Source organism: Zootoca vivipara, chromosome 7 (assembly GCF_963506605.1).
Source record: "Zootoca vivipara chromosome 7, rZooViv1.1, whole genome shotgun sequence".
NCBI classification, from domain to species: domain Eukaryota; kingdom Metazoa; phylum Chordata; class Lepidosauria; order Squamata; family Lacertidae; genus Zootoca; species Zootoca vivipara.
The window spans coordinates 51,314,488-51,338,772 of NC_083282.1; the positions used below are offsets into that span (position 1 = coordinate 51,314,488).

The following is a 24,285-nucleotide window of genomic DNA, read 5'->3' on the forward strand; positions in this document are numbered from 1 at the left end:
AGGGAGAGAGGAAAAGAAAGAAAGGGGAGAAAGTAAGGCAGGATTAGGTTTACATGGCTCTTGTAAACTAGCTAGTGTTTCACATCCAATTGGAAAATGATGAATGTGGAGGTATGGGGTGATTTTTTTTCTTTCCAGAAGCACTTTTGACAAGTGTGATCTTATCAAAGTTTCGGGCTTTTCATTATCTCTGGGGTTTTTAGCTTTGCACTCAGACCTGCTATCTCCTCTTCTTGCTGGCAGAGGAACGCTCACTTTTTCTCGTACTGATTGATTGCGTTCCCTTGGCTCAGGCAGCCATGCCCTCACACTCAGAGCTTGTAGAACAGAGAGCTCCTTTCCTGCTATCTCGGAATCAGGGAAGATGGGAGGATGTTTCAGTGCCCAGATCTGGTCACCCACTTCAGATATGGTGTAACATGACCACTCAGCTCTGGTCAGTAGGTGTGCACTTTGTTAGGCTGCAGCAGAGCTCCCTTCTAGACCTACGTTTGCCGGTGTTGTAAATTATTACAAGATGCATTTGCACAGCGCCGTCTTAAGCGCCCCTGTCGCCATGGTGCGCCGGATCTCTCCGGTGCCCTCCTGCCCCGTTTCCCAACGCGGTGGGCGGGTGGGCGCGGCGCTGCTGCACGACGGGCGGGCGGGCAGACACAGCGCAATCTCTCCGGCGCCCTCCCACCCCGTTTCCCAGTGCGGTGGGCAGGTGGGCACCGCGCGCAGCGAACCGGTGGACCAGTCGGCCAGCGGGCGGGCGCAGCTCGCGGCACACTCCTGGCAGGCCGGCGCCATGGTGCCCTGCGCCACCGGGGGTCTACGATGAGCCGGCCCTGCATATGCACTAAAGTGTGAATTAATCAAGCTCCAGAAGCAGGGGGATTGTAAAGGGGATTGAGTGCACAGGCACATGTACACATAACTTACCCACACATCTAGTCCAAATGCATGGGCACACAGTTTTCCTCACACATTTTAATCTGTGTACAATGAAAGAAGTAGCATCCCAGTGGCAGCCTCCATCTCCATCATTACGTGGTCAAAGGCCTGGAAACGATGCCTTATGAGGAATGGCTTAGGGAGCTGGGTATGTTTAGCCTGGAGAAGAGAAGGTTAAGGGGTGATATGATAGCCATGTTCAAATATATAAAAGGATGTCATATAGAGGAGGGAGAAAGGTTGTTTTCTGCTGCTCCAGAGAAGCGGACACGGAGCAATGGATTCAAACTACAAGAAAGAAGATCCCAGCTAAACATTACGAAGAACTTCCTGACAGTAAGAGCTGTTCGACAGTGGAATTTGCTACCAAGGAGTGTGCTGCCAAGAAGAAGACCTCCTTCTTTGGAGGTCTTTAAGCAGAGGCTTGACAGGCATATGTCAAGAATGCTTTGATGGTGTTTCCTGCTTGGCAGGGGGTTGGACTGGATGGCCCTTGTGGTCTCTTCCAACTCCATGATTCTATTATTCTATGTGATCATTGTACTCTGAAAAGACCAGCACACATACCACTGTATGCACAGAGGACTCTTCCCCACACCCTGCTTTTTCATGTTTCCTGAATGAATAGATATGCAGACAGATGCCCACTTAGGAAGCTTTTATTTATTTATTGTATATTTTTATCTTGCTTTTCAGGCAATGATTGCCTCCCAAGGTAGCTCTCACAATTTTATGTTGCTTTTGAAAATGAAACACAGGCTCCGACATCAGACTTGCAAATGCAAAAGGACAAAGACACTAAGGCAAAAGAAAAGGCAGAGAAAGGAGACCAGCTCTTCCAAGGCCAGAATGAAGGGTTAAGCTATCAGCGAGCATTTATATCTGGCTTGGGCCATGTTGATCTTCCCTTGCTGGTATATGTGCTTGATTATCAGTTGGTGTTCCTACTTCCTTTGATGGATGGAGGGGGCCAGAGTGCCCTTTCTGCAATCCCAGAAGAGATGGAACCAAGTATATTTTCATCTGCCAGGAAATGGTGAAGCAATATTCCTTAGTTGGCCAATGTTTAGAGCTAAGTTGGTCTCCCCTTGCCACCACATTATTCCCGAGAGGCAAGCACTACAGCCTCTTGGTTTCCCCGGCTAATGGCAAAAGCCAGTGTGCTCCTCTTCAGACCCTCTTACGGAGGATGAATTGCATGTGCATGGAAACTGTCTGAAAAGGGCTATCCATGCACACAAAGCTGCACCTGTAGAACTGGCACCCAGGCACGCCAGCAGAGCTAATCTGGTTCTCCAGCTAGTGCAACCACACCACGCTGACCTCTCCACCTCCTTGCCTCCCACCCTGGTCAACAGCAGCTACTGTTGCAGCTCCACCAGGTGAGCCACTGCAGAGGTGTGTTGGGTGCTGGACACCTTACAACTTCCATCAGTTGCTTGTGACATACCTGTTCACCTTGGCCTGTGGAAGAGGAGTATAAACTTATAGTTTCCCTGCCCTACAAATTTAAGTTTTAGTAGCTATGCATTTTATGTTGTTGTTTGATTTTTATTGCTTATCTTTTTATGTTTGTTGTTAATTATTTGATCATTTCCAATGAATAATCTCAGTGCAATATCACAATTGATTGTGTTTTTAGTCTGTGTTGTCCACCCTGAAGGGCAGGTAAGAAATACCAGGAATATAATAAATAAATTAGACTTTGGAAGTCAGCAGCTCTCTCCATCTTTCCATGCTGCCTTCAGCAGCCGTCTCCTTCTCTTTCCTGTATGCTGCACATGCCACTTCAGATATTTGTTCTTGAATTTGCTGCTTTCCGCTTTAGCTTCGGAGGCGTTTGCAGCCAAAATGACTGCAGAGGACTAGAACGGCCCAGTCAATTAGTACATGAGGTTCCAGGAGCTGCAAACTTTATGGACACCTGTGTTTGGCTCAAGAGTCACAGTCAAACTCTCCAAGCGCCACGTACAGCTCCCAAGCTTCAGTTTGGCCATCAACATATATAGATGATGATACAGAAATATGTGAAGAGTGTCTTTCCATCATGTAAGTATGGTTCAGCAATGCAGGGCAAGCTACTTGTCTGGATATGCTTATCTCCCACCTCCCCTGGGAATTGCCCCTGAAAATGTAGAAACAGTCAATCAAAATTGGGGTGAGGGAGATAGGTACTGGAGTTTAAAATTCTACAAGGCAGGCTTAAGCAGTATGTGGATGGAGAACTCCCAGAAGTGCAAGCTGGAATTCAAAGGAGCAGAGGAACCAGAGGCCAAATTGCAAACATGTGCTGGATTATGGAGAAAGCTAGAGAGTTCCAGAAAAACGTCTACTTCTGCTTCATTGACTATGCAAAAGCCTTTGACTGTGTCGACCACAGCAAACTATGGCAAGTGCTTAAAGAAATGGGAGTGCCTGATGACCTCATCTGTCTCCTGAGAAATCTCTATGTGGGACAAGTAGCTACAGTTAGAACTGGATATGGAACAACTGATTGGTTCAATATTGGGAAAGGAGTACCACAAGGCTGTATATTGTCTCCCTGCTTATTTAACTTATATGCAGAATTAATCATGGGAAAGGCTGGACTGGATGAATGCCAAACCGAAATTAATATTGCCGGAAGAAATATCAACAATCTCAGATATGCTGATGACACAACCTTGATGGCAGAAAGTGAGGAGGAATTAAAGAACCTTTTAATGAGGGTGAAAGAGGAGTGCGCAAAATATGGTCTGAAGCTCAACATCAAAAAAACTTAGATCATGGCCACTGGTCCCATCACCTCCTGGCAAATAGAAGGGGAAGAAATTGAGGCAGTGAGAGATTTTACTTTCTTGGGTTCCATGATCACTGCAGATGGTGACAGCAGTCACGAAATTAAAATACGCCTGCTTCTGGGGAGAAAAGCAATGACAAACCTAGATGGCATCTTAAAAAGCAGAGACATCACCTTGCTGACAAAGGTCCGTACAGTTAAAGCTATGGTTTTCCCAGTAGTGATGTATGGAAGTGAGAGCTGGACCATCATGAAGGCTGATTGCCAAAGAATTGATGCTTTTGAATTATGGTGCTGGAGGAGACTCTTGAGAGTCCCATGGACTGCAAGAAGATCAAACCTATCCATTCTGAAGGAAATCAGCCCTGAGTGCTCACTGGAAGGACAGTTCCTGAAGCTGAGGCTCCAATACTTTGGCCACCTCATGAGAAGAGAAGACTCCCTGGAAAAGACCCTGATGTTGGGAAAGATTGAGGGCACTAGGAGAAGGGGACGACAGAGGATGAGATGGTTGGACAGTGTTCTCGAAGCTACAAACATGAGTCTGACCAAACTGCAGGAGGCAGTGGAAGACAGGAGTGCCTGGCGTGCTCTGGTCTATGGGGTCATGAAGAGTCGGACATGACTAAACAACTACAATAGTGCAGTCCCTAGGAACAGGTTGATTTTGCCCTCATGTCTCTTCAATCAACTATCCCAAATGCTGTCTCTCTCTCTCCCCCACTACACTCATCCACCTTTGCATCTTGTGGCTCCCCTCTTTTTGGCCTCTCTGTGGTGTGTCCCCATTCCTTTGGCAAAAGATTCCCCATTCTGCAACGGCATAAGACACAATAGGTTTTCTTCAAGTTGGAACGCTGCAGGTAACAAAGCAACGCCGCTGCTGTGCAGTGCCTTTCAACTTTGAAGCTTTGATGGGCCGACTCAATCATTCCAGCACTGCTGTTTCACCAGCAACACCCACCACCTTTGCCGGCTCCTGTTCCTCTCTATCTCCCCCTTGATGAAGTGAATGTCCACTGGGAGAAACAGCAGCTTGAGGGTTTGGCCATCGTAGACCCACCACAAAAAAGGACTGCCCAGGCTGCCCATTTCCTGCCATCAGTCACATAACAAGTGCACACAGCTTCAGCACTCTTATGCATAATTTAGCCAGCCAGCAATATTTAATGTTCTTTCCTAGGCCACCATCTCCCTTAAGGTTCCTGAAGTAATTACCTCTTCTCGGAGTCTTGCTGACACACCTCGCGCTTTCTTCTGAGCCCTCCCATCAGGCGGCCTGGTCCTTCCCAAGACTGCTGCACAATGCTGCTTCTCACCTCCCACCCCCAGAGGCAGCTCAGGTTGCGTGCCCGGCTCTTTGCTATTCCCCCCACCCCTCCCTGGCAATGTGTAGCTTATTATAAAACTGTAAACCAAGAGAATAAGCAGTGCCCCTTCCCCTGGAACGGTCCCCAAGAGAGAGTGGCAGCCATAGAAACAGAAGCAAAGGCTTCCCTGGGAGCAAACAGACCAAAAAGCATGGGGGTTATATGGGGGGGGCAGTGTGAGAATAGAGGAGAGAAAGACGTTTGGTACATATGTTCAAGTGCGAAAAGGATGAGTGATGCTGCTCTCTTACAACCTGCGACATAGTCAGCCCTATCAGGGTGGCAGGGTAAGGACAAGTAGCAACTGGCAAGGAGGCCACAGGAGACAAGACTGAGATGGCCTAGTAGGGAAATCATGGAATAAAGCTGACATCACTGTATTGTCCTGAACTATCGGCAACTCAATCTCTCTGCAAGTTTCAGTTCTGGCTTATAAAATGGGCACAGCTTCTTTCCTTCTCCCAGTTGTTTGTCTGAGGCAGGCTTTGCATTCCTCTGTCATATAGAACATACACCATATAGGGCAATGTCTTGGGGGGGGGTTGTTTTTTTGTTTTTGTTTACAATCAAGCGGTATATATTTTTTATGAAATAAAATAAATATGAATAAAAAACACCAACATCCCTGGGGCGGTCCAGTTGAGAGGCCTCAGTCTCAAGTAGGCAAAATGCAAAAAGTAAATAAATAATAAATATTAATACATATAAGGCCCATTTTTTCAGGCCAGTGTATTTGTTCATGCATTTCTCTGAACTTTAATTGCTGGGTCTCCCCCTCCCCCCCGCCCTTTTAAGCCAAAATCAGTATTTTGGTGAGTGCATACAGATGTGCAGTGCTTTACCAAATATGTAGAATGTGGAAGGTTTGCTTTTGTTTACATGTGTTTTTATCTGTGTTTAGTTGTTGTTTTTTTGGCTGATTTTAATGATTATTTGAATGTTTTCAATAGCTGCTTTTTACTGTTTTCTCAGTTAATTTTATTCTTTATTCTTTTTGTTAACTGCTTTGATGGTTGGTTTTTGTTTTGTTTTTTACAATTGAGCAGCATATAAATCATATTAAATCTATCAATAAAAAACAAATGTGGCAGCATCTGTTGGGGCCTGAAAGAACGTAGAAGAGCTGGCAACGTCAGTCGAAGGGGATGACAGTGGTAGCCCACAGAGTCTTTGATCACCACCCCCACTTCTCCTCTTCAGCCTTCCACTTGGTGGCTGCTAGCTGCTGTCTCCCATATGGTGTCCTTGCCCAAAGAGGCACAAGCCTGAGGCTTCCCTCAAAACAAGCATGCCTAAACAAAAACAAATTGAGCAGCAGGTAGGATATGCAGAACGGTAATCATCTTTAAATAAATTATATTCCCCATGCTAGAAAAGTGACTTGCTAACTCAAGGGAAATCTCGAAGCAGACTTTCTGATGCGTGCCAGGAGTTGAGACTGCCTCAGAGCACTGCGTGCATCAGCTCACATCATTCCACATCTAGGCAGAGCCCAGAACAATGGGCATGCAACGGGGGCTCTTCAATGGCACTTACTCAAGCAAGGTCTAAGTGAGCGATCCATAAACTTCTTATGCTAGTATGTGTGTGTTGAAAAGAACAGAGATGTCCTTCTGCCTGATCTGGCCTCCTGCCATCCATATGACTCTGAAGCATAACTTAAGCAGCCAAAAATACTTATTGTTCTTTCCTAGGTCACCGTCTCCTATAAGGTTCTTGAATACCCGCCTTTTGAGTCTTGGGTTTATTTCTTCCAGAGAGCCAGCTCTTCCAGGTTCTCTCATTCAAATGATATCTTTCCTGTTAGTACAGGATGGAGAAAGCTTAGTTTCCTCAGCACATCAAATTCTAGTCATTCTCAGCCAGCCTTTGGCATGCTGCCGGCAAGTTTATCCATATCAGTGAAGGTTGACTTTTGTGCTGCTTTATTGGAAGTCTATGAGGCCTTGGCAGTTCTGCTGCAGTGAGAACCCTCCTTTGGGACTGATGTCAAGCTTTGTGCCATCGGGATCCAATTGGACCTGGCATTTCCATTAATGCCCCCCTGACTCTAATCTCGTTTTGTGACTTCCTTTGCTAGCTCCAACCCTTGCCACTGGCTACGATCCCTCGTGGTTTGTGCAGCAGTAATACCCAATTTTCTGCTGCAGAAATATAGCTCAAAAGCTCATCTCTATTTCAACTGGCATATTTGCAATTAAAAAACAATAATGAGTAATTATTGTAGAAATTAGAGAGCACCTTATTATCTTTAAGGGACTCTTAGTCTCTGATCCTGAACCTACTGGCCTTGGTGTAAGCCCCATTAATTCAATGGGGTTTGCTTTATACGGTAGTAGACAAGTTTAGGATTGCTGCATTGCAGATGTATGGAACTGGGGCTATGGGGAGCTATTGTTGGCATCCACCTGTCTCAAGAAACAATGGAGTGTGCCTCCGGGGATGAAGTCAAACCACTGTGGTAGCAGCACCAAGGGGACCCCCCGGGGGGGGCATAAACCTGGTCAGTGTGTATGGAGGTTCTGGGCTGCCCAGATGACAAGATGCCCATCTTGGCCTAACTGATGTGGTCCAAAGGAAAGCAGAGCAATACATTTGGCACCAACTGGGCTGCAGGGGTTGCTGGAAGGAGATGTACAAGGCACCATTCAACCATCTTAGGGTCTCCTCTCCAGATTTGTGTAGGGTTTACTTCTTAGCCTTTTGTTTTCCTGAATATGTCCAGCAAGGCAGGTTTAGGATCAGACTTTACCTTTTCCTGCATGGGCTACCTTCCCAGGTTGACAAACCCCATTCACACTTCACTTCCCACTACAGTATAGCACATGCAGAAACTGCCTTCTTGACCATTGGACCCACTATTGGTCTCATCCTCTCAATCTGATGGAACCTGTACTAGTTTGCAGGGGAAGTCCCTAACTCACTGAAGGTTTGAGACTTATTGGAAGCCTTCACCTGATTTAGCCAGCCAGCCAAAGTCATTCCTGGCGTGTGACTGCTGCCGCATGTTGACAGCTTCTAGGAGCCACAGGTGAGAGCTGAGGGCACAGTGGGGACCAAAAGTGGGCAGACCACCCTAGAAGGAGCACATTGTGTCCCACACCAGAGGTACTAACATTCTCCTAGCACCCCATATTCCTCCCCTGAGTGCCTTAGGTGCACTGAATTGTATGCATATGGGAAAGAGTGCATGAATGGAGGAATGTGACTTATTTAAAACTGAAGCAAACTTGCAAAAGGCAGCCTGTGTGAGAGAGCACTCGTGCACATGTGCACATCTTCATGTACTGAGCTGGAGAGAAGAATGTGATGTAGCCATCTGATGATTTTCTGCAAAGAGCAGTGGAACAGAGTTTGTCCTACAGTAATTTCCTTCCACCGTGGACCCCCAGAACATGCATATATCTTCATTGCCACTCTTGATACACAAACAACTAGACTCTCTTGACTGTGTGTTATGCTAGAGACATGGGACCCCCTTCTGTGTGCACCCCCCTCCTGCGGACTGTGCTGAGACGTCTTCCACTGTTTTGCAGCAATATAAACTGCACAGTGGGTGCTGCCGAGACCAACTGAGCGAGTGGGGGAAAGATGGATCTCAGTCACTGCTGAGAGTCTCCCATTGGGTTGGGAAGCCCTTGCTGAGGCAAGAGGATTTTGAAATGCTTGCAGAACGAAAGGGCAGACTGTGCTTGAAAAAGAAAAGAAAAGAACAAGTGAGAACTAGAAACTGTGCCGGACATGTTGCAGCGCCCCAGCTATATTTATACCTTGCAAACAGGAAGCTGTTATGTTGCACCTTTGTGTACAGTCATCCAGGAGACAAAAAGACCACCTGGGGCGAGAACATAATTAAAATGCTAATAAACCTGACTCAGAGTGAAAATCTTTTCTCTTCGCTCCCACCTAGGGAACGCATGCATGTACCCTTTTGAAACGGTAACAAGAGGCACTGACTGTAAACAGGGGCACCTGAAAAGAACCTTTCAAAATACTTACCCATTTTGGGGGCTGACAGTGCTTGTTATCGCTACAAAACCTTGCGCCTTGGTGGCAAAGCCATTATGCACAAGGGTGACCTCGAGCGTCAGCCACTGGAAAGAGATGTGACAGGCAACCCAGCAAAGGACAATGTGGTGTGGTTGAGAAATGTAGAGAGTAACACCACTAGGACCATACAACCTGGCGATCAGATAGGGAGTCATGTCTCTCGAGCTCTCTAGGGCCTTGAAACTGATGGGCACCAGCCTACCATCCACATTAGAGTGAATGGGAAGGCCTTGTTCATATAGAAACTCTATATGTGCACTGGAGTTTCCATGGGCCTTGTTTGAATATGAACCTTAGAGCTCTGTTTTCCAAACTGCAGTACAATGATCCACAGTATTTGACCCATAAAGTTCACATTTCAGAGCACTTCTTGTTCTCAGAGACAATGTTTAGTAATAGCTTGTGTTTTGGAAAGGTTCCCCCTTTTATTTTTCTAGCTGAACTTTGCACTGACCACTGCTGAGAATTACACCGAGGGTGAATTTATCTTAACAATGTAGCGGGCAATCTGTGTGCATTTTCTACTTAATGCAGTTTGGGGTAGTCTTTCTCAAAGAACATTTGTTTAACTCATGGGTGGGTTGGGACCCCGTACTGGATTGCAGCCTGACTGACCAAAGCTGAATTGAAAAAGCAACATTTCCACTATGTGAGAATGCATGTTTAGGTGAAAAATGAGTACCAGGTTTGAAAATACTGTACTGCAGATGCACGGACTATGTGTCAACCATTGCGTCTAGACTCATTAAATGGCTGAAGTTAAGGATATTTAACTGGTCACTTTACAGAATCAAGATATACCAACAAAAGCATCCCCCCCCAATCCACATTCCATTGAACTAAATGGAACTAAACTCATTCATTGGTTCTAATCCATATACTCCTGTCGGTCTTGTGAAAAGATCTCCACCTGGAACATCCAAAACAGATGGTTGCTGCATCCAACTCTGACAGTGGCATAACACTCACCTGTTCCGTTTAGAGGAAAGGAGGGTGCTATATTCAGAATTATAGTGTACATCTCCTTGAGATGATTCTGTCAAAGGTGATTATAGATATTGTATTATGTTATGAATGACCCTGTAATTTACTTTTGTAAAGCAACACTTCCTTAGACCTTCACAGTCACACAGAGACCAACATTAAGCAAGGAAATGCAACTCCTGAGTGCAAAACCATGATTTTTATTAGAAATATTCTGGTATAAAAATGATCATGCTCTACACATCGTCATCGAATAATTCATAAACATCCAGGCACTGAACTTTTGAATTTTTTTGTGTGTTTTTTATCTTTTTTTTTGATTGGTCAGTACATTAAAGCAGACATATTTCAATCCATATGATCATCACATACATTAATTTACCACCTATAGAAATCAGCACTTTGAACACAGTCTAGGTTTTGTTTTCACTTTTGTTGTTGTTGTTGATGGTTGTTGCTTTTTTTCCCAAGGAATTTTTTATTTTATTTTTGCAACACAGAATTTGATAAGGAGGAGAGAGGGAAGACAGAAGGGAAAGCAAGGTGGGAAAAGAGTGAAGAGGTCAGAAGACAGAAATGGAAAAGGAAAAAAATAAAAAATAAAAAATAAAAAAATGAGAGAGAGAACAAAAGACTCTTCACAACCACAAACCATCTCACTATTTTGAAGGGGGGAAGAATAAAAGGGATTTTTTTTTATTTTGCCAAGATACAGGAATTTTTTTAAAAAAACAAACCCAAAAAGTTGCTAAAGGTCTGTCACCTTCTTTCCACCTGGCGTGATGTTCAACCCCATTGGCCTCTCCCTCCAATGGAAGGCAAATATTTCACGTGGGGTGGGTTGATTGGTTCTTCCCGCTACTGTTGGCCATCTTCCAAAAGAGCTCCAGCAGCCCAGCTATCAGAAACAGGCACCCTTGATGAATTCTTGGAATCACATTTTTTTCTTGCACCCTCTCCACCACCATGACGTCATCTGTGCTGAGGGGCTCAACTCCACTTTCTTGTTCCTCCTCTTCAGCAGCCCTTTTCCTGTGGCCAGTTGCCACTGGCTGGTTTTAAATCGCGTGGTTGCTATAGCTGACATAAGTCTGTTTGGTAGCCAGAGCTGGAAGGCGAGAAAAGCCACACATGAAGCATCATTCATGAACTTTCTCCTTCCCCCCCCCCCAATATGGAACCTTGCACTAACCTTCACACTAGACCTGGAAAGTGCTATGTTCTCTGCCTCTCTTTGGCTAAACTAGAGGTACCAAAGAGGTGAACTTGGGCTGCCTCTGCCTTTTAATGGCTGAAACAGTAAGAGCTGGCAGTAAGAGCTGTTCGGCAGTGGAATTTGCTACCAAGGAGTGTGGTGGAGTCTCCTTGGTAGCAAATGCTTTGATGGTGAATGCTTTGAATGCTTTGATGGTGTTTCCTGCTTGGCAGGGGGGTGGACTGGATGGCCCTTGTGGTCTCTTCCAAATCTATGATTCTAAACCTAAACACAGCACAAAGCAAGAACAGCTGCTTAGACTTAGTCAAATATGGACATTCTTTAACCTCCAGGTCACTATCCTTCCCCTGTTCTCACAGAGGTCTGACTTAATGGTCCCGGACTGACTTTTAGACCATTTTCGGCAAAGAACCTACAGATCTCTTAAAGAGACCAGCTCATCTTGGGTTGAACTGCCTTCCTCTGTATTGGTGGAGATAAGAAAAGCCCAATCCAATAAATAAATAAATCCCCCAACCCTAACATTGTGGAGCCTGGCTTAGTCCTGGGGAGAATTTTTCACAGCTCAACCCCACCTATTAGGGGAGAATCAGAGAGACTGATAGAACTGAGCAAAGGCAATGTAAGATTCGTATGAGCAGTAGTGTTTGGAGAATAGGGCTTGCACTGAGCAATTTACTTCTCCCCTGGGGTGTAATACGCATTAAACTGCAAAAGATAAAAGAAGGGAGAAAAGAAAAAAGAAATCATTTCCCTGGTTTTACTTCAGGCACTGGAGTCTGTCATGAGTTGCTCTTAATTAAATACCCACTTCCAGACAGGAAGCTGACTTTTGCAAGATAACAGATTAACCTCCCTTATGGACATTAGAACAGGAGAGCCGGTCCCCTGATCCTCCTCATATTACTCCAGATAAAGAAGGGTGGAAATTAGTCACATTTTGAGTACCAGAAGGCTTAAAATGGATGGGTGGAGCAGCTTCAGTCTTGTGATAGATTTCACATGTAGCCACACTAGCAAGGAGTCTTCTCAAAGTTAATGAGGGACAGAGACCCAAACACTAGATATTGCTGCTGTCTCCTTACCTGCCTGGTGTGCTCTGCAAAAAATAAAAAAATAAAATTCCCAGTGCTAATGTGAAAACTAAAGGCCAGTATTGTAATGCTGATGTTAAAAACTTTGGTGCATCCACATTTGGGATACAGTGTGCAGTTCCAGTCATCCAGTCTCAAATCTGAGCTGGGAAGGTACTGAAAAGGTTGACCAAATTGGTGAGGATGTTGGAGCATCTTCCCTATGAGAAAAGGCGTGTGTGTGTGTGTGTGTGTGTGTTAGAAAAAGGAGTGTGTTACTAAAGGAGGTGGGGACCTGAGATATGTTTATTATGCAGACATACAGTTTGTGGCTCTGAGAAGCAGGCTCCTGAATTAGTTGGACCTTTGGTCTGATCCAGTGGGGGAAGGTCTTATGTTGTCATGTGATCTAGGCAAGTCAACTCTAGATGCCAACACAAATCGAGTTTTAAAAAGCAGACTAGAATTTCCTGGTGTTTTTTTCTTATTCTGCAACCACATCACTATATACAAGCCAAATTCTCTTTCTCTTACTAGCTCTGCAGCGGTGGACTCCTGTCACTCCCCATATTGCTAACTGGCAGAGGGGTGCCAGTATTTAATTTCTAACAGTGCACCATCTATGCAGCGTCCCTGGGATCTCCCCAGCCCCCTGCCTGACAAGGCTAATGCAGGCAGCACAAGCTGAATGGTGCTGCTTTTTCTCCACCTGCGATGATGCCTCCCTGACAAATGAACCTTATTGAAGATTTCAGGCACTGTTATCCTCAGATAACGATTAGATGGGCCATAAGAAATCAGAGCTGACAGCGCTATTTGTTAGCCACAGTGTTTTCATAGCCAATCTGCCTGCAATCAAGCTCTGTAAATTATTTATTCTCTTGTTTATTTAAAGATACGTGGCCTGCCACTGACAGAGTGAAAAATGTCCCTTCCTTCCCATGCTGACAACTCCAAAGCATCTCCTGTCCTTGGTGTTAACAATGTGATCAGTCTCTGATATTCTCCCACAAGCTGCCTTGGCATTTGTATAGCCCGTCATGCCAGCTTACATTTGGGCTGAGTTGTCGCATTCCAAACGTGAAGCACATGCGAGTACAAGGTACCGCAGGCTGGAAAATGGCTTCGTTCTCTGTGTTGCTCACTAGTGAGCTGCTTTTCACTGCCAAGTGCAGAGAAACAGGTCCAACCCTTCCTAGCACTGAGGAGTGTGGTGACAATGGAAGATGACAAAAAGTCATGGCTTGACCAACGTTCAGCCAAGCCCCAGAGGCAACTGTGAATGCTGAGTCTCTGGTAGATGTCAGTCAAATTCAACAAATGTATACTTTTGATAGATAGCAAATTTAGGGACCAACTACCACAGATCTGAAAATTTCTAGACCATAGCTGCCAAGTTCTCCCTTTTTTAAAGGGAGATTCCCTCATGCTGAATAGGCTTCCTCACGAGAAAAGGGAAAACTTGGCAGCTATATTCTAGACAGGCAGATTCGGACCATTGGAATGTAATTGCTAGAGAGCATGGGTGCCAACTTGAATAAAATATTGGGGGCCCAGGTAAGACTCACTCCATATAATCAGTCACATGATGTGTCTGATCAGTCACATGATCAGTCACATATAATCAGACACACAATTTGAATGGCAATGCCCATCAACCTTAGGGCCCCCCAGCCCCTTCAAATATTTTATTGAGGGGGCTGAAGGGACCACTGCCCCATTAGTTTGCTCCTATGGTAGAGAGAGAGCTCTGTGTGATGTCATTTCCTGTTTTCAGTGGTAGGAAGAAACGAGAAATATAAATCCTTCTCTCTCTCTCTCTCTCTCTCTCTCTCTCTCTCTCTCTCTCTCTCTCTCTCTCTCTCTCTCTCTCTCTCTCTCTCTCTCCTCATTTCTTCAACCAACAAGAGGCAGATGTGTTTCTGCTTGCCTGAAACTGGTTATATAGTAAACATCAGTATTTTACTTGCATGCTTTTTACTGCTGCCTTTGCTGTGAACCAATGCAAGAAGATTAAGTGAATCTAATTTCAAAACTTACTTTACAAGCCTGGTTAAGCTGCATAGGAATGGAAAAGCCAGTTTACTTTGTTACCTGGACATGCTCAGAAAGGGAGACTTTGCTGCCAAAGCTTCTATTTTGCTTCCAAGAACAGGATTTTAAAATTATGTTTAGTCCACATACATGGGAGACTGGAGTGATAAATTGCAATTAATATATCCTCTCCTGCCCAGCAAAAGCCATCCCACAGAGTCATCATGTCTGCATTTTACCTTGCCTCGACCCCCACCTGGGCCTTTCAAAAGTAAGTGGCCTACCAGGGAACAACTTGGCTTTTCTGGTACAGTGGTACCTCGGTTTACAAACACAATTGGTTCTGGAAGTCTGTTCTTAACCTAAAGCGTACTTAACCTGAAGCGAACTTTCCCATTGAAAGTAATGGAAAGTGGATTAATCCGTTCCAGACGGTCTGTGGAGTACTTAAACTGAAGCGTACTTAACCTGAAGTGAACTTTCCCATTGAAAGTAATGGAAAGTGGATTAATCCATTCCAGACGGGTCCTCGGAGTACTTAAACTGAAAATACTCAAACCGAGGCTTACTTAAACCGAGGTATGACTGTAAACATACGGTAATAGGTTCCGTTGTTCTAAATAATGCCTTATTATTTAGAACAATGTGCTTATGTTGCCACTCCTGCCGCCCCCACCTCACTTTGCAAGATGTTGAGGGCTGAACTTCTAAAGCAGGGAAACTCTCCTATTCAAGTGAGTTCCTTGCATGGTTTAGAAGAATTGTGGAAGAGAAGGGTTCTAAATTACTAGGGGTGCCCACTGAGGAGGAAGAAAGGCAGCAAAGTGCCCAAGGGGGGAGGGGTCCCTGGCATTCACCTCCACCCCAACTTCACAGTCCACCGGGGGAGCAACACCTGCCCCACCCTGGGTCCGCAAACCACGGTATACCACTGAACAGCTCATTACTACTCTTCCCTGCACAAAGTGGTAAGAGGAGGGGAGAGGATGACATGAGTCTCTGCCATCTGCTCCATTTTGTATGCAGAGCCCTTTCCCCATGGTCTGCATATGCTAATTATGCATGATGCTCCTAGCAGTTAATTTCTGCATGGGGGCCCTTCTCTTTAATCCCACATCTGTATAGACTGGCTATGTTTACTTGACTTGACAGGAGGGTCTTCTCCCTAACTTCAAATGTGTTCTCTTCCTGATTATTTCTTTCTGTTTTAAGAATGCCAAAAGAGCCCTGTGTTTTGTTTCCCACAATGACTAACCAGAAGCTTCTGGGAAGCTGACAAGCAAGGCATAGCAACAGCATCCCCTGCTATTTGCCCCCCTCCAGCACTTGGTGTTCAGAGGCGTACTGCCTGAACACGAAACAACACTTAGCTACAGACTAGTGAATAGCTCAGTCCAGTTTGCATTTAAAGGCAAAATGTGAATTGAAACACAGTCATCCTTTGCAATTCATGCTTTTCTGAATTTTGTAATACAGTTTGCCAACCAACTCAGGTGTACAATAATACATATACTGTATTAACAGGATAAAAAAATTCCTTCAGTAGCACCTTAAAGACCAACTAAGTTTATATTTTGGTATGAGCTTTCGTGTGCATGCACACTTCTTCAGATACACTGTATTAACAGGAGAAAGTCCTGTTACTCCACCGTGACCTCCCTGCCAATTTAGATACAGTAATAGAACTGGAGGCCTCTCGACTGTCTTTGGGTCCAGTGTTGGAACAATTTGATCAGATACTCCCTGCTGATGTGGATAGATTCCTCCAAGTAGGCAGGCCCACCACTTGCCTCCTTGATCCATGCCCATCTTGGCTGATTAGGGCATGTCCAGACGTCGCGTGGATCCCTCTGGTTGAAATTATCAATTTGTCCCTTGGCACGAGGACATTCCCAGGGGAGCTGAAGGAAGCAGTGGTGTGTCCACTCTTAAATAAAACTTCATTAGATCCTATCGAATTACAGTGATACCTCGGTTTAAGTACACAATTGGTTCCGGAAGCCTGTACTTAACCCAAGGCTGGCCCTATGGCCAGGCTGGGTGGCGCAGGGCGCCACGGCGCCGGCCCGCCAGGGGGGCGCATCACAGCTGTGCCCGCCTGCCAACCGCTCTTCCACGCAGCAGTGCCCTTGGCAGTAGCGCTGCGCGCTGAGCCCGCCCGCCGTGCAGCAGCGCCCTCGGCAGCCGCGCTGCACCTGCCCGCCCGCCCGCCGTGCTGGGAAATGGGACGAAGGGTGCTGGAGTGATCCGCCGCACCATGGCACCAGGGCGCCAGAGGTGCTTAAGACGGCCCTGACTTAACCTGAAGCGTACTTAACCTGAAGCGAACTTTCCCATTGAAAGTAATGGAAAGTGGATTAATCCATTCCAGACGGTCCGTGGAGTACTCAACCTGAAGCGTACTTAACCCGAAGTATGAGTGTAATTGGTTCTGGAAGTCCCTACTTAACCTGAAGTGTACTTAACCTGAAGCAAACTTTCCCATTGGTGGCAAAGTTAAGTGTATGATACTGTGAATGATACTTTCTTTAGCTTGTCCTGAAGTGTATGATACTTTCTTTAGCTTGTCCTGAATCTATTGTCAACCAATTTCTTTGGATGATTCCAAATGAGAGAAAGAGAATACTCTCTGTCCAATTTCACCACACCATGCATACATTTATAAACTTGAATTATTGATATGCCACTTTTCAACAGGTTGTCAAAGTTGTTTTCAAACATCTGAATCTGTGTTGTATTTTTCTTATAAACTATAAAGCCCCATGTTTTAGCCTTTCCACAAAGATTACTCCATGGCATAAAACTCAACACACATTGACCACCCTTGGCTCAAAACAAGCCATGCCTTACTACAGGCCTGCATAACCTGAGTTTTCTTTAAATTGGCTTTTATTATGATTCATAGAATCATAGAATCATAGAGTTGGAAGAGACCACAAGGGCCATCCAGTCCAGCCCCCTGCCAAGCAGGAAACACCATCAAAGCATTATTGACATATGCCTGTCAAGCCTCTGCTTAAATACCTCCAAAGGAGGAGATTAATCTCCAAAGAAGGAGATTCATCTAATAGCTCTCAATAGTTGTGCAACGATGCGATTGCAGGATACCAGATTCACACTCCACATGCATGGTAACGATAATGTTACTATAACTTTGATGTCTAATTTGTTGGATGTTTGTTCACATACTATCTAAAAGCATCGCTAGCTGATAAAATTTCACCTCTTCAGATTGTTACAGTTTGAAGAGGGAACAGCTTTAAGAGGCTTAAGAGTCTCATCCAGAATCGCCCCTAAGGAAAAATGTTAATACTCAAAATGTGTTGTGCAATAAATTGGCCTTCTGTGCACCTTTTGAGGCCTCCCTGCTTGCTTTCCCACATTTGATACCTTCCCTTATTTCCTTTGTTTATTTAGTTTGAAGGATGGCAGCCTTGTCCCCTTAAATCTGTCTCTACACTGATGCCCAGTTGTTTTCAGTGCGGGTCAGAGATATACTAAGGGAGCTTCACACATAATCAGCCAAAGCAGGCCAAAGTCAGGAAGCTTTTGTAATGGCAACAGTAATTTACAGGCACCTAGCACCTTTCATCTTAAGATCTCAAAGTACACAGTAAAGGCAAGTTTATTGATATGGGTGACTCATAATCCGATTAAATGGAAACCCACCAGCAGACTGTTAGGGAAGCTGGAGGAAGACAGAAGAGAGGGACAAACACTGAGGATTAAGCCAGTGGAAATGTAGCTATTAAAACAGTACAAAGCTGCTAGACAACCTCCTCCCTTTTAGAGTTTGGTTACTATAGAGAGAGTCACACAGTAGGGGCTTGCATAAGCAATGCTCGTGGACTGTTAGGCCAGAAAATACATTTTCTCGGATTCTCTGTAAGCAAAAGGTCTGAAAAAATTCTAAGATGGAGCCTTTTGTTCCCTGTGAATCTTCCTGCCTGCTGACTGCTCACAGCTTTACGGATGGAGAAGTGGAGGACCTCTGCTGGGCCATCACCACCCCGTTTCCTCCAGTGTCTGCAGCAACAGAGTAGATCTGTAACATGCCCCAGCAGGAACTTTAGACAGCAGGGACACTAGTACTATGTTTCTTGCAACCTTCAGATGCCGACAGCCACCTGACAAGCATCGCGGCAGCAGGATGAAAAGAAGAGAGGCTTTTGCAAGAAGGATGCTAAGGACCCAGAGCAAGGCAAATATGAAAGGAGGGTGGGTTGTCTTCTTTGTTGATGTGCATCTGGTCTACAAAACATGCAGGAGGTGCCCAAGGCCTTTTGCCTCACAGTAGACTGTTTTCATAAGAGGAGATGAGAAATTCAGTATAAAAGAGCAGAATTCTCCAGTTAGCTCTGCCATTCATGCAGCTGCCGGTTGTGGTATGGAGGCAGGAAGAAAACCACAGTGACGCTCCAGTGCATAAGGCCACATGAGTTATTTATTATTATATGACAGCATGTGCTATACCAGTGGGATGAGTTGGAAGAGCTTTTGTAACCTCATATGGCTCACAGCCTACAGCTATTTTGTCCACAATCTGTGCTGGCAGTAAATTTTTCGGGGGGAAAGAAAAGAAAAGAAAGACAAATGGGAGGTTTTCCCATAGATGGGAATATTCCCCCCCCCATAAATTCACAACCATGAATTAATATGATGGAAGATCCTGCTTGGACTACTGCAATGCGCTCTACGTGGGGCTACCTTTGAAGGTGACTCAGAAACTGCAATTAATCCAGAATGCGGCAGCTAGACTGGTGACTGGGAGTGGCCGCCAAGACCACATAACACCAGTCCAGGAAGACCTGCATTGGCTCCCAGTACATTTCCCAGCACAATTCAAAGTGTTGGTGCTGACCTTTAAGGCCTTAAACAGCCTCAGTCCTGTATACCTGAAGGAGCGTCTCCACCCCCATCATTCAGCCAGGACACTGAGATCCAGCGCCGAGGGCCTTCTGTTGGTTCCCTCCCTGAGAGAAGTGAAGTTACAGGGAACCAGGCTGAGGACCTTCTCAGTAGTGGCACCAGCCCTGTGGAACACCCTCCCATCGGATGACAAGGAAATAAACAACTTTCTGGCTTTTAGAAGACATCTGAAGGCAGCCCTGTTTAGGGAAGTTTTTAATGTTTAATGCTGTATTGTGTTTTTAACATTTGATTGGGAGCCGCCCAGAGTGGCTGGGGAAACCCAGCCAGATGGGTGGGGTATTATTATTATTATTATTTTATTATTTTATTTATATACTGGGAGTGCTGCTGCTGCCGGTAGTGCTGTCTATTCTCCTGGGATAGTTTTGACAGGTTTCCTTCTGCCTTTGATATGAAGGGTCTGATTCATAATGTGGTAGGATATGTATGTTCATTTTAAATTGCAGAGAATGGATAATTTTCAGCAAGCTTCTTTTGTTACTGGGGAGGCCATGAAAGAAGATGGATCGTTTCCTTACAAGTGTTTTTCTGATAAAATATCAAAAAATATGTGTGACTCATTTAGGAAGGGTTATGCAGGCAAGTTATTCCCAGCTCCCAAAAAGCTACATTTAGCAAAATCTAGAAGCCAGTGACCCAAACTTGCACCTGCTAACCCTTTCTAGGTGGCATTGCATGCATATCAAGCAGTTGGTCCCTTACCTCTCTCGCCCTGACCCAGAAACTCCAGTGGGTACAGAATGCCGTGGCGAGGCTCCTTACGGGGTCCCGGCCACAGGATCACATTCATCCAGTGCTTTACCAGCTGCACTGGCTCCCGGTGGAGTACAGGATCAGGTTTAAAGTGCTGGTTTTGACCTTTAAAGCCCTACGGGACCGCCTCTCCTGGTATGCCCCGCGGAGGACCTTAAGGTCCACAAACAACAATATTCTGGAGATCCCGAGCCATAAGGTGGCTAGATTGGCCTCAACTAGGGCCAAGGCCTTTTCAGTATTGGCTCCAACTTGGTGGAACGCTCTTTCACAGGAGACCAGGGCCCTGCGGGATTTGTCATCTTTCCGCAGGGCCTGCAAGGCAGAGCTGTTCTGCCTGGCCTTTGGGTTGGATTCAGTCTGACCCCTGTGTTTTCCTCCCTCATGGTTTTGATTTATGGACTACTTAAAATGAGGCTGCATCTTTAAATTCTAAATTTTAAAATTGTAGTTTAATTTGTATGTTAATTAATTTGTTTTCTTTTATGTCTTATTGTAATTTTATTGGTGTTAGCTGCCCTGAGCCTGGTTTTGACTGGGGAGGACGGGGTATAAATAAAAATTATTATTATTATTATTATTATTATTATTATTATTATTATTATTATTATTATATCAAGACACAAGTGTTCAGGACTTATGTATGAAGAAAGACATATTGAAAACCACCATGAATAGAAGTAGCACATAGATGTAATAATGCAGTAATATCACTGAATGTCTTAACCCCAGCTTATTCTGCTTACCTAGATTTCTGTTCTTGCAGTGGCAGAAATGGGATGGGAGAATGAGGTGGGGGAGAAAAAAACCCCTTTCTCCATTGCACCACTAGGTGTGTGTGCAAGCAAGGAGGAAGTGTGGAAGTTCAAAGGGAGGCTAAAGGCAGAATCAGACCCGCCTGTGCTGCAAATGACATCATCAAGGTGTGACAGAGTCCAAACTGAGCTCAGAAGTAGCCCAACTATTTTCCCAATTGTGAGAAAAGCAGCTCAGATGTCTTTGCTAAATTCTAAGTCCAAGTGGGAGCATTTGCCCTGTTGCTAACTCAGAGAGGGGCTGAAATGGAAGAGCATATTGAGACACTTGGCAACAGAGCATGGGTATTGAATTGCTCTCAAGAAAACTTCAGCTACTGGTTCAAGTGTCCATTTATGGAGAGAGCTGAACTTGGGCTGCTGCCAAAAACGGAAGTTCTGCTTTGAGTTTCCCTTCCCTTTCCCTTAACAGATAGTGCAACTCTCTCCCCCCAGCCCCAATGTAAGAACATGGGGAAATAACTATATGGGGGCTTTCTGGGAGTGTGTGTGTGTGGGTCAGCATGCTGCTGTGCCCTATAAAAAGTTCCTCTCTGCAAGTCCAACTCAATTACAGAAGTCAACAACATTACTGCGTAGCTGTCAACCCTCCCGTTTTTTTGCGGGAAAACCCCTTATTTCAATCCATTTCCCGCTGGCAGCCCAGATGGTAAAATATCCCGTAAATCTCCCGGATTTTAAAGGAAGCAGCTCCTCTCCCTCCCTGCCGGCCAGGGAGGCTCCACTCGGTCCCCGCCCCCCACGAGCGAGCAGCCAGCCGCCGTCTGGTAAAACATCTCGCTCGGTGGCTGGCTGCTCACTCACTTGCCAAGTGCTGCTGGAAATTGCCTCTGCGCATGCCCAGACATGCGCAGAACCAATTTTCGGTGCCGCTCTGCCCATGTCTGGGCACCGGAAATCACTTCTGCACATGTCTGGACATGCACAGAAGCGATTTTCGGTGCCCAGACATGCAGACACAGGCAGCCTGGTACTGGAAGTTGCTTCGCTTCTGTGCATGTCAGAACCGATTTCCAGTGCCCCGGACATGGGCATAGCCGGCACTGAAAATCGCTTTTACGCATGCCCAGGCATACGCAGAGGCGATTTCCGGCAGCACACGGCAAGTGATCCCTTTTTTAAAAATCCTAAAGTTTACAGCTATGTTACTGTACTACTGCCACCCAGTTTTCCACGGCTATGGTAAGCTGAAGCCAAGCGTGCAAATATAACATTTAGATTTCCCGTAATTTCGAGTGGTGTTTTGGTTTTTTTCAGGATTTGCACCCATGCCTATTTCAGAGGGTACACACACTCTCTCTCTCTTTCAAAGGCAATGAGCTCTGCAGCCTCCATTGAAAGCAACGGGAGTTCCAGGTAATTGGTACTTCAGAACATCAGGCTGTGCTGGTTTTGCCATTCTTCTAAGCACTGCTGAATTTCACAAGGGTTCCCATCCCAAGGGAGAAAGGGGAGGGTTGCCATGGAAACAGATTTCTAAGGAGGGGAATATGCCCAATTTCTCTTGTGTTTGTTCTAGGTTTGGCGGAACGTACCGCATACATATACTGAAACTATAAGAGTCAAGCTGCACATTACACTGAGCATTCACATCTTAATGTACACATTTACACATTTAAGCATTTAACATCAAACTATGCATTGCATTTTTTAAAGTATGTGTAGCACTGGACGCTTTCGTTTTATAGGAAACAAGCAGTTGTGCAGGGGCCTGATTCTGATCAGGACTGCAACATTGTAACCCTTTCCTTCCCATAGGTGTTTGCTTCCTATGCTCACTGAAAATCCACCAGAGTGTTTAATTACTCTCAAAGATGATATTTGCAGGAAACAGCACAGCCAGAGGAAATAGCAATCAGGGTATTATCAATGTTCACTGGGGAAACAGCACAGGTCAGAAACATTAGCCCAGGTTTCCTCAACCTCGGCCCTCCAGATGTTTTGAGACTACAATTCCCACCATCCCTGATCGCTGGTCTTGCTAGCTAGGGATCATGGGAGTTGCAGGCCAAAAACATCTGGAGGACCGATATTGAGTGCTTGTTTGCTTGGCAGAACATGTTTTTGACCTCCAGGTCCACTGGCAGGATTATGTGATCTCCTGCGTGCCACACACGACATAAGCAGGGCAACATGCCAAACAAGGTTTCTTTAAATCACTTTGTAAATCAGCAGGTTGGAAGACTTTATGCTTGTGGGACCAAGCCTAAAGGAAGCAGCTACACACTAGGAGCCCGGGAAGGTGGACACAGCATTGCACAAGGTGCCTCTGTGCATATACTTGGTCTTCATACACAATTTTACTCCTGTTCACCCCCAGCTTTATTGACCCACCCCCAGCTTTATTGACTTCAGCAACCTAGGGTTTCTTGTTTTGTTTTGTTTTGCTACTGTTAAACCCCTGAGATCCAGAAACCTCTATAGCAGGCATCCCCAAACTTCGGCCCTCCAGATGTTTGGGACTACAGTTCCCATCTTCCCCGACCACTGCTCCTGTTAGCTAGGGATCATGGTAGTTGTAGGCCAAAACATCTGGAGGGCCGTAATTCGGGGATGCCTGCTCTATAGCTTTCAATCTAACTTCTGTGCACCCCAGGGATCCTCCTTTATTTTGTGTGCCTTCCACAGACCCGTCAGATGTCCTTTATTCTGAACATGTGAATTTAATATTATAGGCCTCCCATACTTTAAAACTTATAGAGGTTATGATTGCATTGGTAGTGTGCAGTTACATGGCTCAGAAATGGAGCTGCAAATCTAGAACACAGAAACCTCATGCCTTGGCTATGAATTCATTTAGCCAACTTTCTTGAGCTCTGTCACCCTCCTTTGCAATATGAGCACACTGCTCTCTCTTATAGGTTTTTTTTTACTTGAGTTCACAATTAGAGGAAGATGTTTTAAAGTGGGCAGGGCAACATGGACTCAGGTGAGCTTAGAAGGTTACCTTGTGTTTCCAGATTTTCACACAGTTCCGATTTGGCCTCTCCGTTGGGGCGGAAGCCTGCTTTCTGAGTAAATTTGTTGGACATTGTGGCTGCTGTCACAACTGCCTTGAGGCTACGCTTTCGTTTGGGCACATTTTGCTCTGGGTGGAAGAGGATGATGTAGACTTTGGGCATGTAGAGCATACCCAATGAGACAGAGGCGCTTAGGCTCACCGAGATGGTCAACGTCGTGGTCTGAATGTACATCTGAAAAACATAAGAAAACAAACTCAGCTCTGAAACCTACTTCCTAAAATATCACAACCACCTGAAAGTTCCTTTGTTTTCTGTGGGCAGAGTTGCTTGGAGCAAAACCAGGCAAGAGATCATAGAATCATAGAGTTGGAAGAGACCAC

General features: G+C 45.3%; 1 protein-coding gene across 1 annotated transcript in view; it reads right to left on the minus strand.

The window, feature by feature from the left end:
- Nucleotides 1-11,096: 11,096 nt before the first annotated feature.
- The window catches only part of GRM4 (glutamate metabotropic receptor 4), a 241,850-nt gene continuing 228,661 nt past the window's right edge, over nucleotides 11,097-24,285 (minus strand). The window contains exons 9-10 of the mRNA XM_035122273.2: nucleotides 23,890-24,136; nucleotides 11,097-11,227 (exon numbers count right to left, since the gene is read on the minus strand). Of these exons, the coding sequence (XP_034978164.2) occupies nucleotides 11,178-11,227; nucleotides 23,890-24,136 (297 nt within the window). The 3' untranslated portion in view covers nucleotides 11,097-11,177. The remainder of the gene's footprint in view (nucleotides 11,228-23,889; nucleotides 24,137-24,285) is intronic.